The 27,731-nt window shown below is 35.7% G+C and overlaps 1 protein-coding gene across 1 annotated transcript in view; it reads left to right on the top strand.

Moving 5' to 3' along the window:
- The first annotated feature begins 985 nt into the window (after positions 1 to 985).
- The window catches only part of LOC5575868 (cysteine-rich secretory protein LCCL domain-containing 1), a 59,080-nt gene continuing 32,334 nt past the window's right edge, over positions 986 to 27,731 (top strand). Inside the window, exons 1-2 of the mRNA XM_021849061.1 lie at positions 986 to 1,234; positions 21,312 to 21,676. Of these exons, the coding sequence (XP_021704753.1) occupies positions 21,556 to 21,676 (121 nt within the window). The 5' untranslated portion in view covers positions 986 to 1,234; positions 21,312 to 21,555. The remainder of the gene's footprint in view (positions 1,235 to 21,311; positions 21,677 to 27,731) is intronic.

The following is a 27,731-nucleotide window of genomic DNA, read 5'->3' as shown; positions in this document are numbered from 1 at the left end:
TAGGCAATTTCCTAAGGAAATTCTACATTCTTAACAGTAATTCGTTAATGTTGCCTAATTGAACATTCTTATGAAAGTTTTAACAACGGAATCGTTTTTGGCGATGCCATTTTTAGTAAGAATCACATTTTCCTTGCTCTTATCGCTTGCACAACTTATGTGACACATGAATCTTCGGTAGTGTCATCCTAAACCATTGAAATCGTTGTTTCAAAAAGTTGTTAAATTTATGCATGAAGTAAATGCAATTTTCGCATAAATCTTAATTTTCATTAGCTCATGAATATAAGAATGGGAAGCGCAATTCATGCTTTGGAAATATTTCTTCTATTGATGATGATATGAACTTTTTACGAGATGAGGCATTCCGATCAATGTTACCCCGCTGATCAATGATACCCCGGATTACGGTACTCGAACCTTAAAGTGCATTTATTATAGTGACTTCTAGGTTTATTTGTTGATTTCTTCGCATTATTTAGGGCAATACTGTCGAGTGTTCATCTTAAGAAAATTCTGGAGGAATATACATATTCTGGTTTGGTGTCGATAGATACCTCTGTTGCAAAATGGAAGCACATAAATCACAACTGTTGTACAGCCCAAAGGTTAAGGTGCGTTGACTTAGCTGCCCTATGACGTCTCCTTGGAAACCCATTAGAATCCATTGGTAATGCTTTGAAAACCCATGTAAATGCTTTGGTAATCCCTGGGTTTCCATTGAAAAGCTGAACAGAAGGAAAGTTGAAGCCCATTCGTTGTAATACCCAAACCAGTTATAGATATTGTCGAGAATTCTGACCAGTTGATGCATACCGCATACCCTTAGCTTGCAGAGGTGGTGATCTGCAAGCCGGAACCCGTCGTCGTCGCCGTCGTCTTCGTCGTATCTCGTATGATCACCTTCGAAGATCAGCAGCACGATCGGGCGATCGTTGCGTCGTCGTCCCATCAACAGGTGGCATATTTTATATAAGCCTTTGCCGTTCGATATTTTTTCTCATTAGACGCCGGCCTGTCTACCTGTTAAGATTGTGCTAACTCTTCGTGGTCAGGTTAAGAGCCGACATCTTTTCAGTTCGTTACTACTCGCGTTCTTTTTTATTGCCTATCGCGAGATTCGTTCAGTGCAAGGAAGGTGTGTTTCGTGGCTGAGAAGCGGAGAAAACGGAAAGGAAATACGACCAGAGCGAAACGAAAGGTCGTGATTGATCCTTCCGATTCAGTGCAGCGGGTAAATTGATTTTTTTAGTGACGGATGATTAATATGGGGATTAGATTGAATCTTATTAGAGGAGTGCTGATTTATCTATGATTTATTCTATTGTTGGACTTAAGGTGATGATTTTTAGTGAATGAAAAGCAGTGAATGAATGAAAGTTTAAACAAGGAAACAAAGTGATAATGCGATGAAAACGACAGCTCTAGTTGATTTGATTGAAAAGGTTGTCAGATTTTCTTGTGGCGAAGACAAAGACAGAAGTTCATATTTAAACTTGCAACGAAAAAGTGTTTGCTAAACGTGTGCTCGTTTATTTAACCAGTGTAATTGTGAAAAGTTTGAATATGCTCAGTTCCAAATTAGTTTATTTCAACTGATCTTTGTAAGGTGGATGTTAAGCCACACGAAATCAAGTGTAATATTCTTCTTCTTGGCATTACGTCACACTGGGACAGAGCATGCTTCTCAGTTTAGTGTTCTTATGAGCACATCCACAGTTATTAACTGAGAGCTTTCTTTGCCAGATTTGCCATTTTCGCATTCGTATATCGTGTGGCAGGTACGATGATACTTTATGCCCAGGGAAGTCAAGGAACTTTCCATTACGAAAAGATCCTGGACTGACCGGGAATCGAACCCGACACCTTCAGCATGGCTTTGCTTTGTAGCCGCGGACTCTAACCACTCGGCTAAGGAAGGCCTCCAAAATCAAGTGTAATATGATGTTGTTTAAAATTGCAAAATTTTTACATTATCTGCAGTACTGCCCATGTTCGCATTGTCGACGTAACCGCCAACTCTTTCATTGCAATTATTTACAATTCATTGCTAGGAAAACGCGTGTTTGTGTTACTGACCGTACTCTTGCATCTGTTAACAATTTCAGTCAATTTATCTGTGATTTCGCTAAAGATTGAAATCCAAAAGTTAAATGGAGGTGATTTTTTCTTTAATTTCCAAAATTTCCAAATTGTGCATAATGCAGTTAATGGATATTCACATACACTTAGGGAAAGATCTCCCAGTACCGGACACTTAAAGCCGCTGAATTCATAATTCGAAAAACATTAGTTTTATGTAATCCTGTAACATATTTATAATAAATATTATCATTTGTATTAGTGTACTAAAATAAATTAATATAAATATGAATTTGAACATAACACTTTGATTATGTATTCTATGTAGAACTAGACTGAGCAATCATAAAATGACGATTTCAAGACCGAACACAATCTGGAAATGGCTTGATTTCTGTAAATTTGTACATCATCGAATGTTTTTAGTCCAGGAATAGTATTTCGTAGCCAATTTAATGCATTTGCAATATTTACAAGAGCGATGTGAGTTTAACTTAGTTTGCAAGATGTCCATCAAAAACTACTTTCATATATGATGAAAAATAACATATTTAACGATGTTGTTTTAAATGTCAATTCTTCTTATTTTATTGCATGTTCAATACTATGATTGACGAAAATGAATGCATTTTGAAACACTGGTTAAAACATTACAAAGGATATAGCAAATAAAGCTATCCGAAACTGGGAGACAGGAGATGCTTGACCAAAATCGTAGATGGTTCACATTTACTTTAAATATGGTGCAAAATACATTCTTACTTTCAAATTATTATTGTATTCGATCATGCCTGCGTCGTTCAATCTATAACTACTAATTAGGCTCAAAAATAAAGTTAATACGTCAGCTTTTTTAACGGTTTACAAACATTTCTACTTTTTTTAAAAAGGCATGATTATGTTCAGGATTCTACGCAGACATTACTCTGGAACTTGATTGGACCATGATTTCTTAATATTTCGGGTTTGTCCGGCGATACTCTCCGGTAATGGGAGATCTCCCTTTATCTAATGCCAAAATTTGTATATTTTGTATTACAATTATACAATTGTTCAAACATTTTTCAAAAATACAAAATTGTTTCACAAGTCGTATAAAACATTCCTATAATGCGTGTTATGGCCCAAGGTTTAAGCCAAAAATATAAATATTTATATTTCCGAGCTAAGAAAAAATACACAAAATACCAAAGTGCACCCCGTCTAAAGGCGGGGTTGGCTATTAGAGGGTTATACTACTAATTATTCGTATTTCGTCTCAACAAAAAACATTGCTTTTAAGTACTGTTAGGGATTTTCAACATTTATATTTTGCCTAAATCATTTTGCCTAAACGTAAGAGATTGAAAATCCTGGAAACTTCAAATACCAATAAGTTTTTTCAAGTTAGAATGTACAAACATAGCAAATTGACTAACGACCCAGAAGACCACAAACTCAGAATTTTAATGAAACATTCAATCGGCTTTCAAGTACGGCTTTTCGGTTAAAATTCCCATGGATGGAAACCAAACAATTTCTTCATTTGATTTGTGAACATTTAACATCTCATTTAATATCTTAAACTATGTTATGAGATATAACGTATGGGATAAAACACTTTTTTTTCTTCATATGGGACCGTCCATTAACTACGTGGTTATTTTTCTCTGAGTTATTAAAATCCCCTCCCTCCTCATGACTCTGCGAGATTTTTGGTCGGCGAGGTTTTTAATGATCTAAATATAAAGTTGAAAATTCGTAAACAAGAATCAAAACTCACTAATTTGTACAGGTAGTTACAATCACCAACTCCAACAGATACCGCTCCTCCAATGTTCTCATGTTTAAGGTTTTGGATTGGACAATTGGATTTTTCCAAAATTGTTAGACCCTTCTACTAATTTTTAAATTATCATCTTTCCAAGGATTTATCTAAGATTTCTTCTTGTAATTCATCCTGAAATACATCACACCAATCTTTCAGAGCGTTTTCAAAATCTTATTCAAAATGTAATCATTTGGCTCCAAGTTTGCTTCCTATCGCGTGGGTTAGGACTTCCGGGAACAATATTATGAGACTCTGCTATACTTTCTGAATCATTTGTGACTTTAGGTAAGTTGAGAGTGCAACAATTCCAAATTTGTATCGAAACTGTGGGTGAATAGGTGAAAATATTTTAAATAGTCATAAAAATATATGCAAGCCAATTGGAAACAGAATAATAAGGTCAATTGGGATAGACTAAAAATTGTTGGAAAAATCCGTTTTTTTAATTTGTCTATAAATCTAAATCATAGAAAAAATGGCTTATATGGGAAATTTATGGTTTATTTATCGATAATAAGAAATGACTGAAGAATCTACGATTTAAAAAAAAATGAAATTATATCTAAATAAAACTAAATGATGTATAATTTAATTATTTTGTAATGAGAGTCCCCGAATGTTTTTTTTTTTTTTGCAGAAATTCCTACAAAAATTAACCTTGATTTACTCTACAATTCCATACACAAATTTTCAATGATTCAACCACAAATATCCACCATAGGTCTTGTGGAGATATTTTGAGTGTTTTACTTGCTTTTTTTCAGGAACTTCTCTGAGAACTACGCTGAATTGCGATAATCATAGAGGTTTCAATGAAAGCAAAATAAAGCTTAATCCACTTAATTACAACCAAAATTCCATCAACAATATCGGTTAATTTAGGAAAATCAGATTTTTTTAAGGGACCTGTGAGATATTATGATAATTCAATTAAGCCAGTTGGCATAATTCGGGAAATTCTAGAATTATCAAAGGTTATTTTTGAATGCTAAGGACTTCAGACAAAATATTTTGACAAAACTAAGATTAGTGACGCATATGTGACATTCTAAGATCATTTATCAATTAATTATGAATGGTTCTGATTTCTGGAAGAATTTTAATATAAAATGAACAGTTTCACAGAACTAGAATGATTATGTGCCAAAACACTATTATGTGCCAAAACAACACTTTCTTGGATCCGATAAAACCACATGCTTGACCTGGTTATCCCCCTCCCCTGCGTGGCATTCCGTGGTCCTTTGGTCTAACAAGTCCCCTCCCTTCCTTTTAATGACCACGTTGCTTATGGACGATCCCTAACTTGGCTCATCCTAACGATGTATCCTCGGGCTTCTACACGATTTCATTCATAAAAAAACTGGGCGGCTATAAATATCTATTTGTATTCCCTGCTTTGTTTTAACATTAAATATGATCTAGTAGGGGAATTAGGGGCATAATGGACACGTTAAGCAAATGTTCGATTTAAGACTATTAAAAGGCAATGTTTTTAATTTACCCCCGGCTAGTTTTCAAAGTTGATGTTAGTACGACGTGCTACGTTCATTCATGATGATTAAAATCATATCATATGTCAGAAAAGCGAGATAGAAAATTTGGTCGAAAACAAGGCTGGTAAAAAGGCATCGGGGCGAAATGAACACTTGCATGACATTTATTGATTCCAATATATTTAATGACTGTCAATCGTTCCGATATGTAAAAGGGCTCTTCCTCAATCATAAAAGCTAAAAAGAACCCTTCTTGGTTCGTTACTTTGCTCAAAAACTAGATTCTTCTACGGCCTTGCTTATATGCCAATTCCAAACTGAGAAAAGCTTTAAATCAAATTTTGAAGGACAATTGAAGCAAAAAATAAACTTATATACCGTCAAACATTTCAAATGCAATACAGGTGTCATGCAGTGTATGAACATTTGATGAAGTATGCATATTCTCATATAGTGAGGGGGTGTCCATTTCGCCCCGTATGTTCATTATGCCCCTAATCCCCCTACCTAAGATGCATGAGCTATAAACACGCGAATTCCCTCCCATGTTAGATCATTTCTTGAGCATGCAACAAAATTTGTATACTTGTAACTGGTAAGCTGCATTGAAAGTGTCGCGCAACATCGCGACAGCTGATAACATCAAATGAAATATTTCATATCATACAAAACACATCGCACAACCTTCCTGCGTCCGTTGGTAAACGCAACATGTGGTTTAAATGTTATAAGGGAGAACCCGAAATGATTATAGGACAAAATCATTAATATGAAATGTTTGTTCTATGCAACAATAATGCAAACGACCATCTGATTAATGACTATTATTTTCTCTATTTTCTGGCATTACGTCCCAGCTGGGACAGAGCCTGCTTCTAGGCTCAGTATTCTTATGATCATTCTCATATTTATTTACTTATTTATTGTCGTCAATCATGTTTGTGGACCAGTCAGTTACATATAATTTCTAATGCGCTGTTTTCACTACTACAATCAATTACTTAATTTTCCGTCTTCAGATAATGTGCGAAAATATGGTTTAAGATTCGCCTTTTGCCAAGTAAAACTAATTAAATCGTAATGTTTATTATGAATAGCCATTAGACTGGCCCTTAAACAAAAAAGTTGTAAAACTCAACGGGGCACCCCCTAGATATGAGCCTTAGGGTAAGAAAAACGCTCTCTCAAAATTTCAACTCAATAGGTTGCTTCACCAGCTGGCGCATTCGATTTGAAGTTTGTATGGGATATTCGTCTCAAATATATTGAAAATTGATCCTATGCCACTGTTTCGTTCCGTTTACTAATTGTTCGCGTTCAAATAAGCCCAGAATGACAAATACACTAGTTGATACCCTAATGAACATAATTGCAGAAAGTTGTATCTGGATTTAATCTCATTTTCATTACTCTTTCAGTTGTTGAAACTTAGGCTTAGATCAGCACTCCCGTACAGTCACTTATATGCATGCGACATGTGCCTCAGCTCGCTCAGCGTCATAGGTGGCTATGATGCGCTTAGTGGCTACCTCCTAGCTATGTTGAAGAAATACAAGCAGTGTTGCATGATATACTTCAGATCGTTAAAACACCAACTTTATTAATTTTGATCATGGTACAATCTTCTACAATATTCTTCGCTATTACATCAAGTAGTGTTTTTGACATTCTGGGTCCAATTGAACGCGATCATCAATTTTCCTGAACCAAATAGTACATGATGTGCTGTTGCTCATATGTTTGAGCTGAAAATCCCATATTAACTTCAATTCAAATGCGCCAGCTCATGGAACGACCAAATGAGCTGAATTTTTCAGAAAGGCTTCGTCTAACCCCAAGAAATAATCCTGGGGGGTGCCCCGTAGAAGCATACAACTTCATTTTTCTCTTATACTGAGCTGGGCCAGTCTAAAGCCATCATTTGGATCAATGGTCCGAATTTCGCATACTTAGTACGGTGATAGTTGATTTCAAATAGTTTTCGATTATGTGAACGTCGGGATGGTACATAAAAGTTTAGTTTAGATAACAATCCTGATGAATCAATTTTATGAGAAACAATATAGTTTATAAATGAAATCACTGCATATTCACGACGCACACTGAGGCAGATCGCTGTTTTCGACGGCCAAAACCTCTAGTATTCTGGATATGCATCCTAGAGGTTGGGTGTCTTCGACAAAGTGTTTTGGAATAATTTGTACTACATTTTGACTCATTCAGATTTGATCTAGATAAGTGAAAACTGATACTTTTGATAGGTGCGTTCTAGCAAAAAAAAAACTTTCTGCTACAAGGTTGTTTATTGAGACATTTTTGACATTTCTTCCGAACACACTCTATCACTGACGTTGATGGCAACATATCACAATTTAGTAAAAACAGTCAAAAAATTGTTAAAAAAATATTTTGTCATCAACTCTTAGAAGCTCAACTATAACAAAGTAAATTAACATCATTTACTAGCAAAATTTTCAGATTTAATTATATTTTTAGTAAAAACAGTCTAATAATAGTGTTTTACAAAATCCAGGATAAATCATAAAGCGGCAGATGGCGGCAGCTAATTTTTTTGTATACGACTAGTCAAGAACATAAGTTTCATTGTCGTGAATAATAAAAGTGGGGCCACGTGGGGCTTTTTGTGGTGGCGGTTTGAAAATTTCATGAAAATATGTTAAAAAATGCTTATACAGTCAGTGACATAATTTAGTAACCAAATGCTGATTTTCCATACAAAATGCTTAAGTTTGATATGCTGTATCTCAGCTTCTGGTAGTCCGAATTGGCTGAAATTTGGATGACGAACTACAAATAACTTGAAGTTTTGCTTGTTTAAGGAATTATTACATTGTAGTCATTTTCCATAGGGTTTCAGAGGGTTGTTCAAAGACAAAAGTAAGTAACCGAGAGACTTTACAATTTAATTAACTTTAATTTAATTCACAATTTTGGGTTGTTGGTCTGTTTCACAAAGTTGTTCAATTTCAGAAGTCACACAAATTTGCAGAACACACCAACTTTCCAAGACTTACCGTTTGCGAATTAAATTGAAAAGTCTCTCGGCTACTTACTTTTGTCTTTGAACAACCCTCTGAAACTCTATGGAAATTGACTAAAATGTAATAATTACTTAAACAGGCAAAACTTCAAGTTATTTGTAGTTCGTCATCCTAATTTCAGCCAATTCGGACTACCAGAAGCTGAGATACAGCACCCCAAACTTGAGCATTTTGTATGGAAAAACAGCATTTGGTTACTAAATTATGTCACTGACCGTAGTTGATAAACTTTTCATGAATTTATATTTTCAAAATGTATTTCAGAAGCATATTGCATGTTGACAAAGTGTTTCGAAGAAGTCATCTCTAAACTAATGTTTTAATGAACACTAAAACGGAATTCAAGGTACTTTGTCTCATATGTGTCTTTTCTTCGATTTTTATCAGAGTGATCTATTCTTCGATTGTTATTAGCGTGATAGTATTGTGTGCAATAAAAGCCATGTTATACAATGCAAATACATGAAATACGTCAGAATTTTCAGAAGTTCATATAGTTTTGTTTTTTTAATCTTATTATTCTCTAGATCTGAAAGCAGATAAAATGACATATATCCCATTTTCAATCACATACTAATATTTTTTTTTCTGATCCCAAATTTATTCTGGCAAAAAAAGCCCCACTCGGCCCCACTTTGTTTTCTTCACGACAATGAAATTTGTGTTCTTGACTAGTCGTGGGCAAAAAAATAGCTGCCGTCATCTGCTGGTTCATGAGTTAGCCAGGATTTTGTACACTATTTTTGGACTGTTTTAACTGTTTTAAATCTCGAATGACATAACATTTGCATCCATTTTTGTATATGAAAAAATGATCAAAATCGATTTTTGACTGTTTTTACTAAAGTATCAAACAGCGCCATCCACGTCATTGATAAAGTGTAAGTGTCTTCGGAAGAAATGTCAAAAATGCCTCAATGAACAACTTTGCAGAAGAAAGTTTTTTGCAAGGACGCTCCTATCAAAAGATAAAACTGATCAATGTCAGTTTTCACTTATCTAGGTCAAATCTGAATGAGTCAAAATGTAGTACCTGAATGACTGACACACAGAAAACTGAAACGATATTTTGGCAAATTTCTCTTTAAGTCGAGAAAAGCTTGCTGTATAGTCAAAAATCATTCAACGGTGGAAATTTGAAAAAAAAAATCATGTTGCGAGGTTTGAATTGCGCAGGTTGGGAGGGATCCTTTCTGATAGAAAGTTTCTCAACTTTTCAATACACGACATAACACATTTTCAATTTGTTAACAACTTTTTAAGTGCTTATAAGAACTCTAAGCTAAGAATTTTCCAAAATTCTGAATACATGTTAGTCTGCAGGTCATCGCAATGAAGCCAAACATCAAATTTTCAAGAGCCCAAATCTATGGACTTCGTGACCGTGCGGTTAGTGTTACCAAGCATAAAGCCGCATTGAGTCAAGGAGTGAGGTTTTGATTTCCGTATTTCAACTGTGCCACTGCTCATGGGCGTTGCATTCTAGTCCGTTGTCTAGTGTAGTGCATCCTCCAAAGGGCAAATCGTCCACTGCAAGCATTAAAAAATCTGTAGATCGAAACACTCGTCTAAACTAAAAATATGATCGATTGGTCACTTGCTGGTGGTGACTAATATATCTAGTTTTCAGCTCAAACGAATGTTCGGTTCTACAGATTTGTGCTCTTGAAAATTTAAGGATTGGTTTCGATTCATCTTCACCTTTACAATTGTAACAGCAAAACAGTAGCAAATATTGCATTGAAGCATAGCATCTTTCCCTGAAAGATGAAATGCACGTGTAATAACACAATGATTGATAGATGGGAACTGCTCCTGTCATGGTTTGTAAATCATCCATATCATGCAAGCTTCATGAGCAAAAACCATTCTCATCTAGCATTCGTACTGAACTCCCTCCATCCAGCGCCGTGACATCGCACTAGCAACACGTGCAAAATGTTGTGTAGTACAAAAAAAAACAGAAACAGAATCAGTGCAAATCTAACTAAACAAGAGGTGTCTGCGGTTTCATCCTGGCAACATTGCTCAACGGAGACACCTCATCACATTATGTCATGTTATCTGCCCGGCTAAAGAACGACTTTCTTCCGGTTTCTTGCTTTTAGCCACCACCCGTGAGCTGAAGGTATTCCCGTCATGCTTGTCATTCGTCGCTTTCATCAGCTCTACGCTGGCTCATGTATGCTTAGCCAGTCGCATATGCTTCTACAGTAGTGCTTGGCTTAACATAAATTTACAACAAATTTATTTGAATGCAGTTTCTATTTGAATAATTTTCAGTCAATTTTTCACAAACAACGGGTACTCTAAGAGCCATTGTTTTTTTTTTACTTTTAGCATTCAATAATATGAATCGAATAGCCGTTCAATCAAGTACCACGCTGTATTTCGTACGAAAACACCAGTTCGAAGCAAACCGTGATTGTCACCCTTTCATTCTACATGCCACGAAAAATTGATTATGTGAAATATATGCCAGAAGAGGGAGCTCTATGCCCGATGAAAATGATTAATGATATGTTCTTTCATCACTCTAATAATGTTGACTCTTACTGTGTTTTTTTTTGTGTTGCAACTGATGTTCAGTTAGGCAATGTCTTTTCATGGAAATACAATGGGCTAAATACACGTCACACATGGATGTCAGTTTATCACTGTGACGCTCAATTAAGCAGAAGCTTGGTGTAAATTAATCATAGGTACCTTTTTACATTATCATTTATCGGCAGTCACTAGCCAGTGACTCTAATGAAAAATGAATGAGGTAAAACCAAATAGAACAAAAACGTTTATATATTGCATAATCGGCTTCTATTTACACAACAGTTCCACATTCACTGCCGCTCCATTATTCTTTTACTCGAGCCAGATTCTATTATCATCTAAACAAACATTTTAGTAGAAAAAAATTGATCAAACTACACTTAACTCCACCCAAATAAACTCTTTTTCAGCTACAAACGTCGAAAAATCTAGAAAAATTTCTCATAACAATATAATTAAAATGATACCCTTTTTTGTCACAATACATGAGAATTCTTGTAAATGAATCATGTAATAATCAAATTAAACGATCCCATATAAATCATTTCAAATTATATCTTTATTGTTTACCAAAACGAATCCTTTCCCATATCCAAACTCGCAGTGTTCTCTTGTGGAAGTGCAGAGGACTCCTCGGTTTCCATAAAGCATGTAACACGCCAACATTTTCCTCCCATTCTAAAATTGACCTGCATTCGGACGCAGCCGGCATCCTTAATTTTTGTTTTAATAGTAAAAGCACCAGTACTCACACATTTAAAATTTTACTGATCCTGAGTAGTGTCTGTTGGATCCCTATATAAGTAGAGCTGTTCTTGCAACTCCGGTCGGTCAATCATGCTCATACTCATTTCGATTTTATGGACAATTTTGAAATCAAAACGCCTGTTAAATCGAGAAATACCTGTTATTTGTTTTCCTTTTTCTATGCAGGAATTGGCTTTTGTTGCTTTTCCGAAATTTCAGATAATTTCCAAAAGGACTTAAAACTTAATAGTACATGGTTTTATATATTAGCAATTTTTATACGAAAACCTTCAAGAGATAGTTGGCTACATTTTAACATTACGGATACTTACATAAAACATATATTAATTTGAGCATATCAATGTTTCGATTGATATAAATAACTAATTATATTTTTAGATGGCTCCATAGCCCATAACCGTTTTGAAAACATTCCTACCAACTGGAATCAGTCAGAGTGCGAAGAATCAACATTTTATCGCGCAATCTACGAATGCTACTTATACAGCTGGCATTCATTACATTTCGGACGAATATCCATCCAACAACGAATCACTGGGGATAGATTGACTAAAAATGAATGATGATAAGCAGCATCGGTGTCGACAGTGGCAGGCCCCCCATCTCACGATTGTCTAGTGGAAAAATTTGCACCTACCCTTCAGAGGGCGCTGCTTACGGCGGAAGCCCGAGGAAGATGCCTTTCAAAATTAACTGTCAACGACAGATAACGGACGGCACGGAAAAGTGAAAAATCTGCTTCAGCCGGGCTTGACAGATTTTTTTTTTCTTTTCGCTTATCATCTTTTCGCCTGTTTTATTTTTCGGCATCACACTTCTTCAGCTGGTGTTTAATAATAATCGAAAAAAAGGAAGCACTTCCTGGATGTGACGTGTTTCTCGATCTTGCACTTCGGGAAGCATTCCAGCAGGGAGTGATTGATTTCGAACGATGATACGGTGCTTCCAAGATTTGGATGGGGGGAACATTAGCCAAGAATACTCACAGCGGAATCAAAATAGCACCACCCTGTTTTCCACTGCAACATGAAAACTATTTCCCAAATCATTCTGACGTTAATTGTAAAAGTTTTACAAATGCCCGAACAAAATAGGATTTACTTTATGTAGACTATTAACATTTCACCATAGATTCTAGGTGCGAAATATAAAAAGGCAACCCGAGATTCAATTAAATATGCAGTTCTGTTTTATTACATTGGCCATATATTTTTCACATAGTCAGCTCACATATCGATGATTTAGATTACGGGGACCATAAATGGTAAAAAAATAGAATCAAACTAAATTCAACTCGTACATGTTTTAGAAATTGCAGTGTACCGTTATACTTTGCCGAAAGTTTGGTATAATTTTTAGACCTAATTATATCGTTATTTTTGATAACAAAAAATCATTCATTGTTTTTTGCTACGAAACAGTTGTTTGGCAGTTTTGCAATAATTGTCAATATCCAAGCCAAAAACAAACAGTTGTTATATTTTATCAAGCATTTTCTAACGAAATTTTTATTGAGTACGAAAAATCGAAACACAATATATGAATCCTTAGTGAAAGCAGTACAAGTATTTGGAGCTCTTGTGCATTCTACGAAAAAGGTTCATGCAAAATACGATAAGCTGAGATAGAATGCAAAATTTATACAATTTATACTAAGGTGCCCCGAAATCATGGTGAACATTTCTCATAGCAGTAGAAATTCAGTTTCTAACAAACTAAAATGTACACATGCAGGGAAGATCAGGTTTGGATTGTGTTTTGGGTTTGAAGCCTCTAGCTACCAGTATATTGATATGTATCGTTGATTTGAACGTTACGGAACAGTCCTTCTTAAAGAATAATGTGTTTTTGAATTCAAAAATAAATAAGATATTCTTTTAAATAGAATGAATAATCGAATATCCGGGGCCCTAGATCTTAAGCCTGAAGAAGGCCCCATGCCACTCAAAACTAATGTGTGTACAAATTATTGTGTACATTCTAGCAAAGTTAACCAAGGCATATTTAAATAACGAGAACAAAATAACGTGCTGGAGTTCCAAAGTAAATCAAGCCAAAACAGCAAACTTTTAAATCGGTAATACTTTAAAAGTACTTACATTACTAGACTGAAGAACTAATATGTGTTTACTAGTCTGCACAGGTCACTATTTTCTTTCTTCGCATTGCCTGTTGTAAACTTTTTGTAACTGGACCATGATTTATCAATTTATCGACGGTGTCCGGTACTGGGGGAACTCCCCCTATTATTATTTTGTCAGTTAAAGAAATTCTGAATAAAAACTTAAGGATTTCATTTAGAGATCCCTGGTCTATTTTCAGCAACTCCCTCCAATTATTTATATTTAAAACGTCCTTTGCAATTTCTTGGAGAAAATCCTAGAGAATTCCTGGTTTGATTTCTTGTGAAAGATTTGGGAGAAATAAATGGAGTCATTCCTAAACATATTTTTGATAGATTTTCTAACGGTCGTCGAGAATTATTTTATGATAAATTTTTAACGTCCATAAAAAATAGGATGATAGCTATATCGTCCACATACAAATGTGGGTTAGGATTTCCTTCAACAAAATTCTAGCAGCAATGTTAAAGAAATTCTGAATAAAAACAAGAAAATTGCTAGAACTTCAGAGCTTCGTGAAGGTAGGGTTACCATCCGTCCTGATATAACAGGATATGTCCTGATTTTTAACTTTTTTCGGCTAAAATTGTTTAACAAATCCGACGAGTTTTGCCCATTTTTTCGAAAATACATTAAATGTCCTGATTTTTTCAACTGATCAGATGGTATCCCTACGTGAAGGAATCTCTGTAGTAATTTCTGAAATCTATGAAAGCATCGCTGGATGGATTCTGAAAGGATCACTTCCTTTAATAATTTCTGAACGAAGATTATCCTTGGAGAGTACTCTTATTGAATTTTTCTAGGTCTCATTAACAAAAATCTGGGAGAAATTCCTTAGGCAGTTTGTGAAAAAATAGCTGAATTAAATCCTGAAGAAATCAGTGTAATATTATCTGAAAGAAACTCGAAGCAAATCTGAATTACATTCTGAAGAAGTTTCTGGCGTGGTTTTTGTTTAGTCTCTGTTCAGGCATGAGGAATCTAAGTCTACCCGACCAGTGGATTGCGACAGATTTGTAACAGATTTTGTTACTGAGTTAGCGTATTTTTCATTTCAAATCAAATCAAAATATAATTCACTCTGTTATTGTCCATAACTGATTAAATCAAATTTAAACAACTTAAAACAAATTTCTTTAAATTCCATCGCCCATTTCACATCATCATGATCTGGTGAGCATTTTGCACAAAGTAGGGGGAGATCCCCCAGTGCCGGACAGCACCCAATACCGGACAAAGTCGAAACATTGAGAAATCATGGTCCAATCAAGATGGTGTATTTGTAGAAAAGAAAGCTATTAAGTAGACTATTGTTTGCGTAGAATAACACATCCTTGAAATATGCATGCCTTTTTAAAAAAGTAGAAAAGTTTGAAAATCTTTGAAAAATTGACGTATTTTCTGAATTTTGAGCCTATTTAGTAATTATATATATATAAAAATGATAATATTTATCATAAATGGGTTACACGAGCCCATAAAATCAATATTTTTCGAATTATGAATTTAATGGCCTAAGTGTCCGGTACTGGGGGATCTCCCCCTACTGTTTTGTGCAACAAGACCTACAGATGGTGGTAGTGTGAAACGTCAAACTCGAAGAAACACGATGCGCGCGTCACTGGCACTGGTTGCGAGATTTGTAACATAGCGAATAGGAAATGATCGATAAATGAGTGGTCGATGGAAATTTCGTTAGTGTTACATCTGTTTGTCTGTTAGTGTTACCCTTAAACTTGAACCAGAAAGTAAATAATATTGAAGGCGGAATTTCAGATTAAAATTTCAACATCAAGTAGCTCAGAAATATTAATTTTTTTGTGTTTGTATTGTCCGAACTTCTTGATATAACCAAATAAACACAGATTAATAATGTAAAGATGAAAACCCTGTAAAACAATACTATTGGGTAATTAATAAGTCTACACCTAAGGGGTGCGAACTTGACATCAACAAGCAGCCAGGCTGCTGTCAAGCTAAATTTTTCATGAAAATGATCCGAGTATGCCTAGGAGTGTGCGGTCATTACTTAGTCACGCTAAAAATGTTATGCATTTCATGTGATACAAGAACTTCCAACTTTTGAAAAAACGTTATACTTGGTTTTATTTATGCATAAGTTTATCAAAAGTCTGGTAAAACATATTTCTTACTAATGTTCGGTCAGAAACTATCTACTTCAGCCGATCTATTGGACTTATAAGCAACATCATTCTGCAGTAGTTTTGTGTGAAGTATGTTAATGTGCACCTTGAAAATGGTTTCCTGCGAGACAAGCAAACAAGTTACGGTTAGCACTGGTGGAAAAAATTGTGTTTAAATTGAAAGACCGAAATGTTCGAGTTCGCGCCCCTCAGGTCGACACTCAAAGTCTAATCGTTTTTGATAATTTTCTATCTATTTTAATCGTATTAGATCGTTTCTGATTAGCGTTGATCAAATTTGACCAGAACATCGATGTTACTGAATCGATTTGAATAAGATATGTCGAATCGATTCAACAATTTTATCGAATCATTTGAATCGATGTTTTTGAATCGATTCGATTTTCAAACTCATATTAAAATTTACAAAAACATGTTTTTGAATTAAGGTCGAATGCAATTGCTTTTGATTATTGAATACATTCAATTATATATAATTTGAGAGTAAAAAATATTGAGTGATCCTAATATCGATTTCTCGAATCGTAACGAAAAAATCGATGTTCAGAACATCGATTCAAAATCGCCTATCGCTATTTCTGGTCGGTTTTTGTTTTTTCAAACGTTGTTTGATTATTTTGACTTTTTATTTGATTGTTTTTGGCAGATTTGATTCATTTTCAAGCCGCCACATGGGGCAGAATTGAAAAACACGGAAACAACCTTTAGTTTTTCGGAATGAAGAGATAGACTTTTGGTGTCTTCAGTGAAAATGATCCTTTCAATGAGGCCGATATTTTGAGATAAAGTCATATTTTTTAGTGTTATTCGCATAAATGACTGAAATGCCATTTCGGTCAAATGACAGTATAGTTTTTTTTTCTATCTTTATTAACGAGATTTTTAGCCCTTGGCTAGTTCATCTCGGGACCAACGGCTTTACTTCCCTTCCGAAGGAAGTCGTCACTGAAATTTGTAGTGACTATCTCGGGAATGGAATTCGATCCCAGGTCCTCGGCGTGAGAGGCGTGTGTTCTAACCACTACACCAGGTCCGTCCCCATGACAGTATAGGTGTATGGTTTCTTCGGCAAAGTTGATCATTATTTTATGCTGAAAATAATTGTTGAAGACGTCAAATTTACAAGGCCTACTATTTTTGAAATATAGACATTTATATGCTAAAACCCGAAATATTTGGGTTTTGCTTGCATTTTTTCAACTAAAATACCATATATCGCCTGTGACTATGTCGTTAATTAACATAAAGCAGGTCTGATGAAAATTCGATGGTAAAAATAAAATTTTGTTGGATTTTTTAAGAAAAAATTTCAAAAATTGGATATATTGCGTATAGGCCATTCTTGCGATCGGACAAGTTCGGGCAGGTGTTTTGATCGCCATACACTTACAAAAGGTCAAAGCATTGATGTCTAATTTTTCCAAGGATATGATATTTCATATATTTTTTCTATGTGATCTGAAAGTATGTTAAGCTTTTGAAAAGGTTCAAAATAATTTTACATGACAATGTAAAAGTTTTACAATATAAACAAAAGTTCAACATAATCATTAACATTCTTGCAGTTTACTGGTACCCAAATGCACTTAACTATTTGCTTTTTACATTGCTTGTATATTTGCTTTTCGCAAAAACGCCCTAAGTGTCAGACTCATCATGTCAAACCATTTCGGTCGAATGGAATTGTAGGTATATGATTCTTTCGGCATATTCGATCATTATTTAATGCTAAAATACAATTGCAGGAGATGTCAAATTTCCAAAGCCTACTATTTTTTTTTAAACTGAAAAACTATTGATAAATAGTGCTAAAATCCGTTATATACATAAGTGTTATGCTTTATCAGTTTAAATACCATTTATCGCTTATGATTATGTCATTCATCGGCATGAGGCAGAGCCGGTAAGAATTTAATGGTAAAAACAAAAGTTTTGTTTGATTGCTGCAAGAATAGGCAATATCACTGTTAGTTTTATTAGGTTTTCTTTTTTTTTTTGTTTTTACTGCCTCATGCCAATGAATGACATAATCATAAGCGATAGATGTTATTTAAACTGAAAAAAAAATCCAAACTTATGTATACAACGGATTTTAGAACAATTTATAAATAGTTTTTCAGTTTTTTTTAAAAAAGAAGACTTTGGAAATTCGACAACTTTTGCAATTGTTTTTTTCGACTTTGCCGAAGAAATCATATACCAACATTTCCATTCGACCGAAATGGTTTGACATAATGAGTCTGTCACTTAGGGCGTTTTAGCGAAAAGCAAATATACAAGCAATGTAAAAAGCAAATAGTTAAGTGCATTTGGGTACCAGTTAATTGCAAGAATGTTAATGATTATGTTGAAATTTTGTTTATATTGTAAAACTATTAAATTGTCATGTAAAAAGATTTTGAGAATTTTTTTAGGCTTAGCATACTTTCAGATCACATAGCAGAAATATATGAAATATCATATCCTTGGAAAAATTAGATATCAATGCTTTGACCTTTTGTAAGTGGATGGCGATGAAAACACCTGCCCGGACTTGCCCGATCGCAAGAATGGCCTATACGCAATATACCCGATTTTTGAATTTTTTTCTTAAAAAAATCCAACAAAATTTTGTTTTTACCATCAAATTTTCACCAGACCTGCTTTGTTTTAATTAACGATGTAGTCATAGGCGATACACTCCCGTGCATAAGTTTGGGTTCACCCCCTTAAAAAATATACAAAAGTGTTCAGTCCATATCTCTGTGATTACATGTCCAATTGAAACTCTCTAAGCCGCATTCGAAAGGCAAAGGGTTATTCTTACTTCGTAAGAATTTTTCCAAAAACATTCTTTAAACTTTGTGTATCACATTTTTACTTAAAGTTGATACATTTTTCAAAAAAACATAGCTGATTTCCTCAGCATTGGATCGACCAAAATTTTTAAACAAGGTGTCATTAGAATCGTAATCTTATATTCTTTGAAGAGTCACGAAATTTTTGCGGAAAAATATGAAAACTATTCAAAATGAATGATACAGTCATTCAAGTCATCGTGCAAAAGTTTGGGTTCACCCCTCAGTATGGTGTATCGTGCCAAAGTTTGCGTTCACCTGAACTTACTTAAAACTCGAAAAATCTGTGAAATCTACGACCAATCATGAACACGCCATTATTTGCGCTCGGAAAAGCTTCAAACTATTAAAATCGGTTGAAAAATGGCAGAGATATTAACAAAAATGGTGTGCGTGCAGCTCAAGTGAACCCAAACTTTTGCACGATTTGCATCATACTGAGGGGTGATCCCAAACTTTTGCACGATGACTTGACTGACTCATGATCATTGATTTTGAATAGTTTTCATATTTTTCCTCCAAAATTACGTGGGGTCTCTTCAAAGAATATAAAATTACGATTCTAATGACTTTTTGATTTAAAATGTTGGTCGATCCATTGCTAAGGAAATTAGATATAATTTTTCAGTGTGTTTTTTGAAAAATGTCACAATTTTAAGTAAAAATTTAGTATACAAAATTCAAAAAATGCATTTAGAAAAACACATACGAAGTAAAAATAACTCTTTGCCTTACGAATGCGACTTAAAGAGTTTCAATTGGACATGTAATCACAGAGATATGGACAGAACACTTTTGTATGTTTTCGAGGGGGTGAACCCAAACTTTTGCACAGGAGTGTATATGGTATTTTAATTGAAAAATTGCAAGCAAAACCCAAATATTTCGGGTTTTAGCACATAAATGTCTATATTTCAAAAATAGTAGGCCTTGGAAATTTGACGTCTTCAGCAATTATTTTCAGCAAAAAGTTATGATCAACTTTGCGAAGAAACCATACACCTAAACTGTCATTTGACCGAAAAGGCATTTCAGTCATTTATGCGAATCACACTAAAAAATATGACTTTATCTCAAAACATCGGCCTTATTGAAAGGATCATTTTCGCTGAAGACACCAAACGTCTATCTCTTCATTCCGAAAAACTACAGGTTGTTTCCGCGATTTTTTTATTTCTGCCCCAGTGTGGCATCGTCGCGTCGTTTTTATCATATTTTGATCCGATTGGGTAGTTTTTGATTGTTTTCGAATGATTGTTATCTCAGGATCATCACCACTTTTTATTTATTTTGATGATGATTTCGTCGGTCTTTTTCGGCGAAATTTTCTTATTACACTGCGGTTATTCAGTACAGCAACACTAACGCATACATAAAGACGTTTTTTTTATCAAGTGTGTCAGATTAAGGGTAATAAGCCTATTATTGTGGTATTCCTAGAATACCACAGTATGTAAAACAGGGTAGCTACTGCAATGCTCATGCAATACGTCGGTCAAGGTCCCGCGTAAAAACAGCTTTGTTCAAAAAAAAAACGCCTAAAAAATATCGCGTTGTTTCAAAATAATAATGATTGATACGTTTTGAAACAGTCTGTGCGGCCTAGTTGGTCGAAGATGAAGTAAATAAATCAATAAATTTCATAAAAAATAAAGGAAAACGACAACTTTTTTTAAATCTCCGTTTCTTTTGTCCCATCATTGCCCCACAAGAAATATATAAAAAATCAAGCTGAAAATACCTGTTTGTTTTTATTGAATTTTCGGCAACGAAAACGAGCTTCTGCACAATAGATGCATTTTTTCAATAAACTACGTATAAAATGTAATATGCTGAGCACCTTAAAAGTTTGAAAGGATGTTCAGGGTAAGTTATATGAAATTTTGAAAATACATCCACACCGACTGCTGGCATACTACCACAATAATAGGCATAAGACCCTAGTCAAAATGGGCCTTCCTTAGCCGAGTGGCTAGAGTCCGCGACTACAAAGCAAAGCCATGCTGAAGATGTCTGGGTTCGCTTCCCGGTCGATCCAGGATCTTTTCGTGGTGGACATTTTCTTGATTTCCATGGGCATAGAATATCATCGTACCTGCCACACGATATACGAATGCGAAAATGGTAACTTTGGCAAAGAAAGCTCTCAGTTAATAACTGTGGAAATGCACATAAGAACCCTAAGCTGAGAAGCAGGCTCTGTCCCAATGGGTTCGAAATGCCAAGAAGAAGAAGACATTGTTTAACTTGCATTTGCAAGTTATTTCATTGAAATCTAAAATACATTGCAAATCACTGGTTGAAAGTATCATGCGAATTACAAAGATTTAAAACACAATTTTAATTAAAGATCAATTATTTCTCCCACCATAAGCCATATCCTAAGCCCTGTCTATCTACTTTCATTTCTCGTTTCAGATCACGGAAACCAAATTTTTCAAAACTTTTGGGTTTAATTGACTCTAGCTGCTGACAACCTTTCATCACCGAAAAATTTCTCAGCCACCCAACAACATCCCTCGGACGGAACAAAAAAAAAACGTAAAGGGAAGGAAAAATTCAAAACAGTAACATCAACATCTGTGGCACCCTGGAAGGCGTGGAGAGAAAGTTTCCAAAGTCATCAATTAGAAAGTGAAAAGGAGGAAAATATTAAGGGAAAATGATGGCATCACGCAATGATAAGACTCGAAGCACGCTCAGCATTTTGGCGGCGGTCATCTTATTCTGCAACTTGTTCGGAAAAAGCACCCAGACGTGTCTTAATGGAGGGGTCCTATTGAGTGAGTATAATAAATTTTAATTACCAGTTGCTCCAGGATGAAAGGATAAAAACTTGCCTGGCGAATGCTGTCCATCTTGGAATCTGTCTAATCCGGTGTGAAAGAATGATGCGCAGAAAAAAAACTTTATTAAATTCTTCGACTGTAAGAGTGCCGTTCCAAAAAAGGAAAAACTTCACTCCCTCACGTTCATGATCGAGGCATGTGAAGGCTATAAAAATATTAACTACAAGCTCACGAAGTCAGCGATTGCATGCAGTAGGTGTGGATAAAATTCATTTATTAAAAAAGTTTCGTTTTTTTTTATCAGAAAATTCGGATGGTGCACATTCTATCGTTAGGGCGGTGGAAATTGCACAATTATTAATCAATATAATTTCCACTAATGTATCATTGATTTCTTATACAAGCAGCTGATCAGGGACTCTTCTCCAATATTCATAGAAGTTTATTTTTTATTTTTGAAGAATAAACATGATGTTTTTAATAAAAAAATACTGAATTCGTTGATATTTTTTTTCTATAAGATTATTTTTTATTGAACACCTGTTAAAACGTTCTTTTAACTACTTCGCCTTCTACACTATGATGGTCATCATCTTTCGTAAAGCTGGAAGTGTCTACATATCCTTATCTGAACCTGCCATCCTTTGTAGGCATTGCTGCATTCAGTTAGTGTCTGATAATCTTTTCCGGGTGCTTTTCTCGGCACTACATAAATTTTATCTCGCCACCAAAGGCACGGCAAAGTCCAAAGTCCAGGCGGGCACAGTTTATGGACCACCACCACACTACTGTTGGCCAGCCTAGTGCACAGTTAACTTTCCTGAACTAATTTATTGCCGGGAACCACTGCGGGGAAAGGAAGAATATTAAGAAGCTGAATTTACATTTTTAATGATAATTTTTAAAATCAACTTTACGGTGTAGCATGGCCGGCAAAATGGTCTTCCTTCGTGCGCAACTGTGACACTATGGCGTCTTCTTCGCTCCGGTACCTAGCTACGTAGTTTTGCGATGGAAAAGCAGCACTTTTTTCAAAGGTTTCACTTTTTTCCCCTTTCCTTTAAATTACTCTATCTTCATGGACTTGCCCGGGCAGGACTGACCGGCTGCTAGCTAGTATCCACTACTCCAATGGTGAAATGTGGCGTGAAAATATTGCTAATTAGAAGCCTTAACAGCAGTGGTGTCTGAGTGAAATTGCTCGTGTAAAGTTTTACACTTTTAAGGGATGCATAATATTTTACTCCGAGCCAAGGCTTCGCGTTTGCCCGCAGGGAACAAGTGGTGCACTTGAGAGAGAAATCTTGTTCCAATCTAGCATTTTAGTAGATGGAGCCTTACAAAGTTTAACAGCAGAGTGAATGGCTATAGAACATGGTTAGGTTTGATTCTTAGTAGGGTTCAAGAGATATTCAGATTGACAATCAGCCTTCCACAAAGCCTGGGGAATATGGCCAGAACACATGTTCACAGTCAATGGTGCTTCTCACAATATTCTACTTCAAAATTGCGATCTCGCTCTTGCCATGAAAAAAATTATAGGGTGTCCCAGAATGTACGGTGATCAAAATCATGGCATAAAGGGTGTCCACGATGAAATTGCCATACCATGATATTGCTCTAACTTTTTAACCGTTGGGTAGAATTCAATGAAAATGTGGGTGGATTTAGTTCATAGTGCATTATTTACATCCTGCAAGTTTTAAAGTAATCAAAGCTCGCGGAAATGGAGTCGAAAGAACAGCTCGTGCGTTATACAATCTTCCGCATTCATCAAGAGAACAAGGATCTCTCGCATCGTTTCATCGCTAAAACGTTGGGAATCGCGAATTCCACGGTGTCGCGAGTGATTACCTAAGCGGTTCGAGGAACGATTGACCACCGTTCGGAAGCCCAGAAGTGAAAGAAAAAGTATTTCGTAGCGGAATTTGGGGCAAGTGTGCCACCCCTGATTTTTGTAAAAACTACAAACTATATTTTTTATTTGAGCTTAACAATATGTTCCCTTATAGTCCATTGTTTTCAGATTCAACGGTTGTGCTACTTTTTTCCGAATGTCGTTTCCCGAATGTCGGGTCTCCGAGTGCCATTTTCCGAATGTCAGTTCTCCAAATACCCCGTTTCCCCGAAAAGTTTTCGGTGGTCAGAGTGGTAAACGAACTGGTTATTTGATATGAACTCTTTGTTGCGGCCAGGATGTCTTTCCCTACGTTGTGATAATTTTTACTTGATGGACGAAGAACGACTCAAATGCACTACTTTTGAATTATTTCTAATTTATTACCACCGAGGGGCAGCGTGCCCGCTCGGTGGGGAACGAACGATATGGTACAGTAGCCTGGGACACGGTTATATGAAAAATTTAGATTCTCGCTCCAGTTCACTTTTTGGATTGCATTTAGGTCCCATAATAACTGTGCAAAATTTCAGCTCGATCGGAGAAACTGTATTTAAGCGCCAGCCGTTCAAAGTTTGTATTGGATTTACTATGGGAAAACTTATTTTTACAAAAATCGCCAGAGATCGCCCATTGTCCTTCACAAGTGTCGGATTGTTTCGCGGTCTTCGGCAATATTCTTCATTGTAAAAATACCTATCGAGGTCTGTGTTCAGAATTTTTATAGAAGACAATGGGCGACCTCTGGCGATTTTTCTTTGTAAAAGTAAGTTTTCCCATAGTAAATCCCATAAAAACTTTGAACGGCTGGCGCTAAAATATAGTTTCTTCGATCGAGCTGAAATTTTGCACAGTTGTTATTGGACCTAAATGCAATCCAAAAAGTGGACTGGTGCGAGAATCTAAATTTTGTTCCACACCAATGGTACAAGCAATAGATACAATTTTACAAGTGATGATGATGCTGTGTCGAGTGGGGCTTTTATAGCTCTGACTCGTAGTACGGAATAATGATATGAATTGTGCTGTACACTTTACATACGTTACAATGAAGTGAAAAGAATGATGCGTCACAGCATTACATCACGATGCCCGATAGCTTGCTTTGGGCTGTTACGAGAAACGGTTAAACAATCGATGAATGGCAGTAGGCTGCTGCTTTACTGTAGCGTTGTTACGGGAGACGCCAACTGCGATGCGAGATCGAACACTCTTTTTTGTTAAAATGGCGGTTCTTTCGAGTTCATCAACCTCTTCATCTTTGACAATATGTGTTTAGTCGAAAATGACAATATATTACCTTCTTTTTATTGCTTATCGTTCTTTCCAATAGGTACACCACGCTTTCACCTAGGACTATTCTGGGCCTTTTTTGAACTGACCTAATCAAACACGGGCCCAGTTAGCCGTAGCGGTAAACGCGCAGCTAATCAGCAAGACCAAGCTGAGGGTCGTGGGTTTGAATCCCACCGGTCGAGGATCTTTTCGGGTTGGAAATTTTCTCGACTTCCCAGGGCATCAAGTATCTTCGTACCTGCCACACGAAATACGCATGCAAAAATGGTCATTGGCACAGTAAGCTCTCAGTTAATAACTGTGGAAGTGCTCTTAAGAACACTAAGCTGAGAAGCAGGCTCTGTTCCAGTGGGAACGTAATGCCAGATAGAAGAAGAAAAAGAAGAAGAAGAATCACACACACAGAAATCGAAATATAAATAAATGTTTCGTTTTTTCTTTTCAAGAACCGGTTTCGAGGAGGTTTGACAAAAAAAAAACGAAACATTATCAAAGATTAAATCTGGTCCAATTGTCTAATTTAGTTCTTACATGCCATGGTGGGCTGAATCCTCTTCTTGACACTTTTAATTAACTGCGGCAGGGAGATTTCTTAAACGCTACTTATAACTAGTCACAATATGCGTTGTATTTAAACGCTGCAATACTTCGTATTGCGAAGTTTCAGACAATTCAGTCGAGAAAAAATCCCAATGCCAAAGTTAGTAACGGAAGTGCCCAAATAGTTATTTACCCTACATACTCGAAACTTTAAACAAACATGTTGTTTTGTGTAGCACCAATTAGTTGGGTAAATTTTGACGAAATGGATGTTAGTCATTTTTTTGGCCTAGTAATCCACCTGAATAATGCTGGACCGGTTGACATTTCCAGAACTTTCGTTTGTCCTAAAAAAAAACAAGACATTCATACGATAATATTGGAGCCGAACACGAAAGCATCCCAGTAAAAAAGGCCGAATGCAGCATATTGAACGTTTTTCCATTTGCTGAGCGGATAAGGGTTAATTTTGTCGTTGACACGAGTAATGCATCGAGCCCTTGGCAAATCGTGCCGAGAAGTTGGTTTCAGTTGGTCAGCTGGGTCGATAAGCAGCTGTCCACTATTCAGACGTATCTTTTACGGGCAACAGTTCCTAAGGTGACGTGAAATACCGTAGAGGAGGCGATTATCGGCGGCTGCTACGGCTTTCTCGCCTTCATCGACTAGAGAATCTGCCCACGTTCTTTTGTCCCTTCTGCATGAGCGTTTCATTTCCTTTTCTAGAGCCGAGTATTGCTGGATCTTTGGCTCCACGAGTGTTCATTCACTCGATCGCAGCTTTAGCATTTCTCCGCTCCTCTATCTGTGGAGAGGCAATGCACCTAGCTTCGCATCGCGCAGCCCCTCGTAAACTCTCCACTGCTAGCCGGTAAAGCCCTAAGTATATTGACAGCTATAGAAGGTATGCTATTCACGACTGTGCATTAGTATTAGTAGATAGTTATGAACTTTTTCCGGATTTGTATGGCATTTGTTATATTTTAATGCAATTTAAGTAAATTTAGGTATTTAGGATAACAATATATTGATATTTCAGCAGAATAATTTGATACGTATCCTATTGGGAGGTCATTTAATGCATTTATCCTATTTATGAGGAGTATTTTTCATTTTTCTCATCACAACATATTACCTCCCTCAGAAATAACTAGTCGTGCAAGTTGTTTTTATTTTATATACAAAAATATATTTACTATATGTACATAGAAAGGCCTTATTGTACGGAATGTAGGAATTGAATCTGATATAATTTGGGAAATTTGACCGAATGTCTAGATCACATGAGGGGCCCAAATTACCAAGGAATGAGAGTGACATTTAGATCGGTTTTGAGTAAAGTATACTGAAAAGTTTCAAGCTTTACAACAGTGTTTTCGGAAGATTTTCGATAGACCTTTTCGATATTTTAGATAGGTATAATATAATATATAACACAAGGTGCATCTTCTTGTTTTTTTGTTCAGTGTAATTTAACTTTCGATACTTGTTCAAAACTTACATCAGGATATTCTTTATTTTCTTCCGCTATGCTCCTGCTATCTGATTCTCGGCTTGGAACAAACGAAAAGATTTGTGGTATTCGTTTGCAAGTTTAAGCCCAAAAATGTTAGCCATCGGTTTCTCTGCACATTGATCGTTGAGAAACTATGGAACGTAACCGGTTCACATAGTTCTGTTTTAGGGTTTCTTCGAATATAATTTGCTCCGGCTTGTCAGAACATGACACGACATTTTGATGGTGAAATTTAAGCACTTTTCTAGTTCCAAACAGGTGAAAACTGGCACTGAAAAAGTTTTCGTTGCTTGACCGAAAAAGTACATTTTTCTAAGTAAAATATAATTTGATAGCGCTTCAATATCTTTATTTTGTTAATAATATTTAATTGTTATAAATGATTAATGAAGATTTAAATCTGTAGACTCAATGATATTTCAGTTTATATAATGACAGCTCGTCCCGTACTAACATTTGCCGAGCAATGATTCAAAAACGATTTCCACACTAACTTCAAATGTGTTTTAAAAATAGTTCCAGGGCACGAAAACTTATAAAACTTTGGATTCTGGCTCAATTTTTAACGTAGAATCATGATTTGTAAAAAACTTGATACCCCCAAACAAGCCAATCGAATAAATTGAATATATATTCCGATTTCAGTACAAATCTGACGGTTTTTCATAACTATTTTATCTGTGTGAGTATTTTCGTGTAAGACAAACAAAAATGCAGCGTACCTTTAGTAGCTGTCAAAATACGTTGGGTAAAGCCAAAACGACAAACAGTGAAGTGAAGCACGTCGCGTTTACGATTAG

Source organism: Aedes aegypti, chromosome 1 (genome assembly GCF_002204515.2).
Source record: "Aedes aegypti strain LVP_AGWG chromosome 1, AaegL5.0 Primary Assembly, whole genome shotgun sequence".
In the NCBI taxonomy this organism is placed as follows: domain Eukaryota; kingdom Metazoa; phylum Arthropoda; class Insecta; order Diptera; family Culicidae; genus Aedes; species Aedes aegypti.
This window is presented reverse-complemented; position numbering and strand designations above follow the sequence as displayed.